Raw genomic sequence first — 9,897 nt, forward strand, 5'->3', positions numbered from 1 at the left:
TTATTCGGGAATGTAATAAATCAATCATAATATGAAAAATGACCACAATTCATAATGTTGTTTGTTCATGTTGTGTAATCGTAATGAAATATGAGGTCCACTCTTAGGTTTGTAATTTTTTTTTAAAAAAACACAATCTGATTGAAGAGAGGTAGGTGATCAATCATATTGCGTTAGTATTACTTTTTTTATTGCTACAAATATTATAATTGTTACCAATATAAAAATTATGGATCATAATGACAACGGTAAATGTGACATATTCCTTATTATATGTAAACATGATAAAAAAACAATCAAATTACTTAGGAGTTGTTTGATAGCCCAACAGAGTTGGGTTGAATGGACTTAAAAATTCCACCCAGTGTTTTTTGTCCGTTTAAAAGAAAATAACCCACCGTTTTACTCTATCCCTATCTCTCCCCATTTTACACCCTTTTTTCCATGCATTTTAATTACTTTGCCACTTTTCTCTCTCTCTTCTCATCACGCGTTTTCATTACTCACCTCTCTCTTTTTTCATCTTCTCTTTTCTTTCACCGTTTGGTTTGTCTTTCTTCATCTCGTCTCTTCTTTCTCTCTCTAGTTCGTATGGGTTGTATTCTCCTCAGAATTCATTATATATTTGCATTTTCTTATTGAACGTTGCATTTCTCTTCTTGGGTTTTCTATGTAAGACTATTTTTATAGATTTAGTAGATATGAACGATTTTTTTTGGTAGATTTAACTTTTTTTTTTGTTGTTCTATTTTTTAAGTAGATATAACTATTTTTTTTTTTTTTATAGATCTAACTATTTTTTTTTTTGGGTAGATCTAACTATTTTCATTAGTAGATATGAACAATTTTTTGGTAGATCTTAACTTTTTTTAGATTTAAAATCTTTTCGAATATTTGGTTTCTAGCTTAAGCTTTGTACGTTCTCGTTTGGATTCCCTCATATACCAATTTGTCCTTACATGTTTGATTTTTTTATTGTTGTTGGCTTTAGACTTCGTCGGATTTTTTTTTTCTAATTTAGCTTCCCTTCATTTTAGACATCTTTTTGACTTGCATGTTTATAACTAGGGTTTATTCTTATACTCTATTTCAACTTCTATTATGTTATTACAATGAAGTCCATACTGGACCAATTATGGTTGTCCCTAACGGACTAGTTAGCAAATGATAATGTATTACAACTATTGCAACTATAATAGACTTCATTTGTGGGATGATAAACGACAATGTGTACAACATGTTAATTTTTTTTTTTTTTTATAATAACGTTAAATTAGCAAGATTCAATATACATACATATAATATACCAATTCATAAGTAATTAAGTTGCAATTGACATGTATTTTGATGGTATATTTTACAAATTGAAATGAATTAGAGTTTTATGGTTTTTTAAAAGAATCGTTGAAAATAATCTTTTACGTTTTACAAATTGAAAAAAAAAATAGAGTTTTTTCAATTTATGTCATAAAAGGGCTTAGAAAATAGGTATATAGTTGAAAATTTAATCAACTAAGCAAAAAAAAAAAAAAAAAATCTCATTTACAAAATCTGCATTAGATATCTAACTCAACTCAACTCTACATCTAATACAGACTTTCCAATTCAATTCAACTCTGCCCACCAATGTAACACCCCACACATTTTTTTTTAGTAATGATGTAATTTCAGTAACTTTATTATTTGGAATTTTAGTAATTGTTATTAGTTGAGGGCATTTTTAGAATTTTGGACTTCAAGTATAAATGCGAGAATTTAATTGTTAACGTGAAATTATTCAATTTGAAAATTAATGGCAGAAATTAATTTTCTTTTAAGGAATTTAATAGTAAAAAGCTAAGAAATTAAATGTAATTATACTTATTTTTTGTTTTATTATTATTATTATTATTATTTAAAAAAAACCCACATTTCCTTTTCTTCCTCACAGATCGTGCGCAGCCTCCCTAATTTCTTTCCTCCCGCCGCCGACCTGGCCCAGCCGGTCAGATATGTGTCCGAAACCATCCTTTGCCCAGCCGCTCCTCCGCGTGCCACACCCGTCGAGGATTTCGCCTAGCAACTATCGCGGGTTCTTATCCGCGTCAGCCACATTCGCCAGATCTAAAGCCGTCTCCGTCGAAGCGTCGTCGCCCCAGTCATTCGCACTCTGCTGACGGCAGACCCTGTCCGTCGCCGTCCAAGATCTAAGCCAGCGTCTTGGCGCCGCCACTACCGTTGTCTTGCTCTCGCCAGATTCTCAAGATTTGTGTAAGATTGGTCACTTTAGGTGAATTTCCATGGTTTTTCTTGAAGATCTTTGTTATCCATTGAGTTTTGGCTTCAAGTGGTTAATATTCATCACATGTTGGTGTCATCCGTCATTTGTCCAACAGATTCTGGTTCAGTATCAGGTGACTCTGCGATGTGTTGATTTGGATGGGTTCAAGTGATTTGGATTTCAAACCACATCTTGGGTAACAATATTTTGGTTTAACATTGGTAAGTTTGGAAGTTTCAAAACCTTTTTGTTTTGCTGTAAAATTTGGACTTGGAACCTTAATAATGGGTTTAGGTTAGTCTTGTTTACAAAGTTTGGAAGCGAGTTCAACTTAAACTTCAGCTTTGGAACTTTGATCCAAGATTATTCCATTCTAAGGAGAAGATAAACTTGTTAGTTATCTTGGGCTTAAGTCTGAAGTAAATAATCTTACTACTGGAACTACCCACAAGCCAACATTAGATATATGCCAGTATGATAAACCTGACATTAGATATATGCCAATATGATAAATGAATGATATGACAGAATAACAACATGATGGACTGACAGAATGACAGCATGATGGACTGATAGTATAGTATGACCAATGTATGTTCTGGTATGAGATCTGTGTACATAGACACTTGAATGCTAGTATGAGATGGTATGTGATTCCATATGTTGAGGATTGTAAGACTAGTTACAAGGATAATTTTGACTGTTATGAGATTTAATAGACTGTTTAGAAAAAATATATGAGCATGTGATAATATGACGAAACACGTTAATGTATGAGCATGATTTAGATTTTTATGAAATATATATTAAAAGGACGATTGGGCATAACCCTAAATTATGAGTTAAGTGACACCACTACGGAAATGTCTTAAAGTTAGGTGAAAGTTGGAGCATTTTGTTGATGTACTTGTTTATGTGATTTATTATAAAAGTGCGTAAGTTATATGATGTATTATGAAATTTCAAATGTTTGATTGTTACATGAGTTAGTGCGTGAAAGTGATGTACTAGAGTAGATCTATTAATACTAGATTAATTACGTATGTTGAGATTAACTAGTCTGACTTTGATCAGGAGATTTTAGAGGATTCATGATTAAGTGAATGTTATATGAATATGAAGTTGATGCAATCTCTTTTCCTTTCTAGACTATGTGGCTGCCTGAAAGTGATGCACGTCTAAAGATGCTAGTACATGAAAGAGATGTACTAGGATTGGTGCGTATGAAAGTGATACATACTCAGAGGGTACTGAAGTGTACAAAAGAGGTATATACATAACTAGATGTACGAAAGAGGTACATGTTTAGTAGGTTATGTGTATACAAAAGAGGTGTATACGTAACCATGTGTATGAAAGAGGTACACATTAAGTGGGTTATGTGTATACAAAAGAGGTGTATGCATAACCATGTGTATGAAAGAGGTACACATTAAGTGGGTTATGTGTATACAAAAGAGGTGTATGCATAACCATGTGTATGTAAGAGATTGTGTTTCCTTCGAAATTCACTAGAGGTTGCGAGTCCTACGGGACTTACTGGAGGTAGTGGACATACTTAATTATAGTAGGATAGAAATAAGTTTTTCATGCATGTATGAGTCTCATGAGAACTAGATCAATTTATATATTCCACTAGAGGTAGGCATCTAGAGGACATAGATGCCTAGCCTGACCCTAGTAATGGGTTACTTACTGAGTATTTTATACTCACAATTTCTCATGTTTTTGTTTCAGGTAAGGATAGGGATGCACCGGCGATGGACAAGCGGAATTCATGATCGAGCCACTAGGACTAGTTTTTATGCTTCCGCATCATGAGATTTAAAGTTCTTTTCACGTTTCTCTTAATTTTTAATTTTGATGTTTAAAACTTACTTTTAAGAATCGTTTTTCAGATTTATTTATTATTTTTTATGATTTATGGGTACATTACTATTGTTTTAGTATTTGAATTTAATGGAAGTCTTTTGAAATTACCGAGTGTCGTTTTGAGTTACATGCATGCATGTATTTAGTAACGGTCTAACTTAAGTTATAGGGAATCGGGTCGTTACACCAAACACAGACAATAATTACCAACTCAACTCTCTGTTTTTATCGTGCATCAAACACCCTTTTATATTTGTGATTGTAGCCTATTGCGATTAATCTATCAATGAAATCATATTACGTTTATACTAATTTTTATTAAAATTTATGAATGGACAAACGTACCTCCATACAATGGCAATGGTATGTAAGAAAATTTACAACGATAATGGTAGTTTTTTTTTTCTTTTTTTTTTTTCATGGTTTCTAATACATTTGCCTTGGTATTTAATTTTAAATTAATTGAAATGCCAGCAAACTTACGTTGTTGATTAGATATATGACTGATTGAAAAAGAAAAAGGAAAAAATACTATTAGCACATGTTAGAATAAAAGAATGCAAAGACCAATCAAGTAGCAGCATTAAGACATTTAAGCAAGACTCCACCACATCATCAGTCCAAAAGGAATTGAAGAATATTAAAAGAGAAAGAAAAGGCTATTTAGCGAATCTATTTTCGGTTACTCCAGGCCCTTTGGATAGCTGACACTTGGAAGATTGTGTGAACATATTAATTCTTTATTCTTTTATTAATTGTGTAAATCAAAAACCCCAAGGGTTCTTGTACAAAGGATATAAATCATCCTCCTCTGTATCAGTGCAAAGATATAGAAAATACAAAAGGCTTTTGGGCTGCCATCCTTGTCTCTTCGATTTCTGCATTCCAACTGTACAAATCAGTGTGTTGTCATTGTCGTCAACCCATGTTGGCGGCTCTGCATGCCATGTTTCAAGTTTCGTGTCTATTTTATTGATCTGAACTGAAGAAGCTTTAAATTATTGCAGCTGCCACCGGCATTAATTATTTCATTCTTTCTTTTGGAGTGTGATTTGCCTTCTTTAGCTATGTCGAACTTGAAGAAGAAGAAGAAGATGATGATGATGGAAGACAGAATTAGCCTTCTTCCAGATGTTCTTCTTCATCACATTCTCTCTACCTTGAACACAAAATGCGTTGTCCAAACTTGTGTTCTCTCTAAACGGTGGAAAACCCTTTGGACTCATATCCCCACTCTCAACTTTGATTACAACTCTTACTCCTCCTCATTATCATCATTCAAAGATAACGACGATGAAGCCAAAGAAAAATCGTTCAAGTACTTCATCTTCCGAGTTTTATCAAAACACTGCACCACTAACATTCATAAACTCACCTACACTACCTCTCAAAACGAAGATGAATTGGTTTTAGTTGAATTCTTGATATGCTATGCTGGATCCCGCAATGTCCAACAACTTTGCATCAATACTTACGATACTATTGGTATTTATGACTGGAATTATTGTTTTTCCGTATGTTCATCACTCATTGGATTGAAGATGGTATGTGCGTTTGTGCATGACTGGGGAGTCTTGGCCATACCATCCTTGAAAATTTTAGAGATCGAATGTGATTGGTATGAACGGGATAAGGAGGCAAATTACAAAGGAATTACAATGTTCCCTGGCTGTCCAAATTTGGAATCTTTGGTTTTGGTCGACTATCTTTTTGAGAGTTCTACTATTTCTGCTCCTAAACTTAAGAACTTGAAATTATGTGCTTCTCCCCGTATGGAATTAACTTTTCCGGAAGTTGAATTGTTTACACCAACTCTTGAAACTGTCAATTTCATCAATGTGTTGCCTATTGTCAAGTCTGATTCTGAATTTTCGTGCATACACAAAGTAGATATACAACTTAAAGACTCTATTTTTGAAAGGGTTGGCTCACAAACACAAAAGTTAAAATCAAATTTCAGAGAGTTGCTTAGTGTGTTTCATAATGCAAGGTCATTCACATTACCTTTGAAGGCAACACTGGTATATTGATATAATATTAAATTTACTTCACCCATTTACATAAGCGTTTGATCTCCACTTGTTGGTCTTTTTCAGTGATTCTTTCTTAATTAACTTTGAACTTGTTTGTTTTACAAGGTCATTTCGTTGTATGATGAACTATTTTTTCATAATATGAGTCATTTGAGGTTGAAAACAAAGGAGTCCGGCTTACTATTGGAGCATTTACTAAAAGCCCCCAAATTGAAGACCTTTGTTGTTCTCAATGAGGTAATTAAACCATGTATTATTTTTCTTTTTGTTCTATGATATGAAAGAGCATCTAACTAAATAGCTCAATTCAATTTTTGTCTTGTAATTGTTACATATTTCACATGATTTTTCAGGATAAGGAGGATATAAAGAACTGCATGGGATGATTCTTTTTTATTGAGACGTTGTCGAATGGGTTGCCATGGAGCATGTCCTTTAATTTTTTTACGCTTTCTTTTGGTGCCAATTTTCTACTTACAGTTATATATGTTTTAATATTTATTTTGAACTATGGCCCTACATGGCATAAGAACTAACTCATGGCTTCTCCTCTCGTGTTTACATCTTCACAATCATAGTTTTGGATTAGGATACAAGCACACAGAATGATTTGTCATTTGAATATAAGGTACTTTTTCTTTTGGTTGTTATTCTTCAAACGATCCGCTCTATATACTATTAAAAAATCTCCATTTGAAACCATTCGAAAAATTTACTAGTCATGTTAAAGAACTTGTTGACAAGCTTGCTGCAGTCTGTGTTTCTCTTGAAGAAGATATTTTAGTGCATACCTTGAATGGACTTCCGGTTGAATTCAATGCCCTTTCAAACTACAATTCGAAATGGATCAGGCCAGTTTAATAATGTAGGCGCAGGTTCCTTTGATCCACGCAGCTCGGGTTCCTCTCAATGAAATGGCCTAGGTCAGCTTTTTAACCGACGAGCGTCCGAACCATTTAATGGCCCACTTCGTCATTTAAACGCAGGCGCAGTTTCTTTTCCTCAACAGGTCAGGATTCCGGTATGATGGATCCAACGGTTCTGACAGCCAAAATTTTGTCAAATTTGTCGCTCTTGATTGCTACAATCCCATGAATTTTACCTAACAAGATCGTCATCCACCATCTCAATTTGCAACTATGATGGTAAACTCTATGAATTCTCAATCCTTTTCTGACAATTTTAATAATTTCTGGCTATCGTAACGTTCATATGACAAACAAGGTGGCATATCTCAATTTATTCAACATCTGTCACGGTGGGTAATAGTAAACTTTCTACTCGTTCTCATACCTTTACTCTTTCTAAAATTCTTCATGCTCCTCACCTTGTTGCTAATCCCTTATCTCTTCGCAAATTTTATCTTAATAATAATTGTATTTTTATCTTTGATACTTGCACATTATACACTGGTGAAGGTATCGACGACCTCTATCAATTTCTCAATTCATCCATCCTACCTAATTCCAGTATGCACCCCTAAAATTACGATTTTCTTACAAAACAAGAGTGTTCTCTATGACATTTTTGGACATTCTGCTCCAAAACTTCTCTGCTCAACTCGTCTTAGTCTTTCTATGCCTTCTTCTATTTCTACTTGTGAATGCATTAGTTGTTTAAAAGCAAAAATGTCTAAATTATCTTTTCCTCGATCATTTTCTACTTGAACTTGTTCACAGCGACGTATAGGGACCATCTTCTATCATTTCATCTAATGAATATCGCTATTATGTTAGTTTTATTGATAATTTTCCTCTTGCTTACAAATTTGACGTCAATGCCATTATATGTAAATTTATGTCATTTTTGGAAAATCTTCTTTCTTAAAACTCAAAAAAGTTCGTTCAGAGTTTGGTGGTGAGTTTTGTAATTCTTCTCTGCATTGCATTTCTTTTTTGACTCCGAAGGATTTTTTTCATAAAAATCATGTCCCTATATATCTTAACCCATCATATAGTTGAAGTTGAGATGTCTTTACTTTTTCACTCTTCTATTCCCCTAGGATTTTAGCCAATGTCTTTTCAACTGCAGTTTTTATAATAAATCGAATGTGTTTATCTCTCAATATGCTCTCCCTTGAAAAACCTTTTTGTTTACACTCCTGATTTTCATCATAAAACCATGGCCAACAATGGCTAATTTCACGTGCAAAATTTTATATGTAATAACTCGAGTTTAGGAGAGGTACATGAATGAATTAATATCACATCCAAATGAGAAGATCCCATGGTTAACGAAGGCTTAAAAGAATTAAAAATTACAATCTATACTAACAAGGTGCACTTTTCTTTTCGGTGTCTCAATCATAAGAACTCTAAAGTTAAGTGTACTTAACTTGAAGCAATTCTTTGTTGGGTGGTTGATAACGAGCATAAATGTACGTTATTACAGTGCAAAGATATAAAATAATGAAAGGTTGCGACGGTAAAAATATATAAAATTGTGTCCAAAAGCATTTAGTTTAGAATATTGCGATTGTAAGGCTATGCAATCGTATGCGTTCGCGAAGAACTGCTCAAGAAGGTGGCTGCATAGAGTTGACGCATCATGGTGAAAGTTTAATAAATCACGATGGGACAGAAAGCTGATGATAGTTGAATCCGAATTTAGTTGACAAGCTGTTAACGACACACTGTAGCAAGTACATTCAATTTTTCGATGACAATTATTCGGTGCATCAGACAGACTTCACCCTGAAGCTCTATAAATCTCAAAGGTCACTTTCGTTAAAGGAGTTCAGTTCGATTCTATTCCAGCTGAGCCATATAGAGAGTTCACCATACAGAAGATAGTTAGCCTTTGTTCATAGTTTTCTTACACTTAGAAGGAAGGGGCGAGAGAAGAGAGAAGACGCTGGAAGATCGTTCCTGGTCAGCTCGAGAGAGTACTGACAAGCGTTGAGAACGGAGAGAGGGTCGAATCTCACGAAAGCAAGAATATTCTTTCAGCAGAGTAGAGAAAAACAATGTAAAAACTTTGAGAAGTAAGAAATTGCTACCAGGTGCCCTATCTTTATTCCCTATTGTCGTTCTGTATCTTGATTTCACTTATAGAATGGAACCTACATTTCTATATCTGTTCACTCTCTTCACATTACGCATGAGTAATTAAACTTCTGAATGGGTTGAGAAACACTTAGCTAGCATGATCTAAGATCTTCATTTTACACGATCATCTTATCTTATATATGCATCCATCACCCTTTAGAGCTACTCGAGAGAGAGTCTAAAGAAAGAACCTAGATTTAAGAGAGTTAGGTTAGAATCTAGACTTGAGAAAGCAAGATTAGATTCACATAAGAGATAATGGCTAAGAGATAAGTTCTGTTTGCTAACATGCATCGCATGCACCCTATAAATAGGTTATGGTAGTATGCAGTCGTCTTGTGTATATGTCTGTCATTCATCATCGCATAGACAAGAGTAGAGGCTTAGACATAAGTCCTATAGACATCATTGCATACATCACATGCGTCCTAAAACTAGGAGCTATAACATTTGCATTGAGAGATTACTTGTTGTATATATGTAGCATGATCGCATAACATTAACGCAATCTTAGAAAGTGTTAGCTAAATCCCTTCTCAACCCATTCCCTTGCATACTCATTGTACTTTCGTTGTTATTGACTTTTTTCTCAATTTCACCGCATAGAATTTATACATTAAACAAACATACCAACCAACACATTGTTTTATTTGTCATCGCAAAGTTATCAGAAATCACCATCGCA

At 34.0% G+C, this 9,897-nt stretch overlaps 1 protein-coding gene and 1 long non-coding RNA gene across 3 annotated transcripts; both read left to right on the plus strand.

Moving 5' to 3' along the window:
* The first annotated feature begins 1,915 nt into the window (after window positions 1-1,915).
* Window positions 1,916-4,060, plus strand: LOC120080349. Of its 2 annotated transcripts, XR_005482483.1 has the most exons (4): window positions 1,916-2,250; window positions 2,376-2,481; window positions 3,409-3,528; window positions 3,998-4,057. It is a non-coding gene; the product is annotated as an uncharacterized LOC120080349 (long non-coding RNA). The 2 variants fall into 2 exon arrangements; XR_005482482.1 differs by lacking the exon at window positions 3,409-3,528 and having other exon boundaries at window positions 3,998-4,060.
* A 1,169-nt stretch (window positions 4,061-5,229) lies between these two features.
* Window positions 5,230-6,551, plus strand: LOC120079854 (F-box/LRR-repeat protein At3g26922-like). The gene is made up of 3 exons (XM_039034286.1): window positions 5,230-6,153; window positions 6,271-6,402; window positions 6,519-6,551. The coding sequence occupies exons 1-3, from the start codon at window positions 5,230-5,232 to the stop codon at window positions 6,549-6,551; spliced, it is 1,089 nt and encodes a 362-aa protein (XP_038890214.1).
* The last annotated feature ends 3,346 nt before the right edge of the window (window positions 6,552-9,897 follow it).

This window comes from Benincasa hispida, chromosome 6 (genome assembly GCF_009727055.1).
Source record: "Benincasa hispida cultivar B227 chromosome 6, ASM972705v1, whole genome shotgun sequence".
In the NCBI taxonomy this organism is placed as follows: domain Eukaryota; kingdom Viridiplantae; phylum Streptophyta; class Magnoliopsida; order Cucurbitales; family Cucurbitaceae; genus Benincasa; species Benincasa hispida.

What these genes read in the sequence shown, in the direction of transcription:
- LOC120079854 (XM_039034286.1), top strand. Translation starts at nt 5,230, where the DNA reads ATGATGATGGAAGACAGAATTAGCCTTCTTCCAGATGTTCTTCTTCAT. An exon ending in TACCTTTGAAGGCAACACTG is followed by an intron (nt 6,154 to 6,270) that starts GTATATTGATAT and finishes TTGTTTTACAAG; the next exon opens with GTCATTTCGTTGTATGATGA. An exon ending in CCTTTGTTGTTCTCAATGAG is followed by an intron (nt 6,403 to 6,518) that starts GTAATTAAACCA and finishes ATGATTTTTCAG; the next exon opens with GATAAGGAGGATATAAAGAA.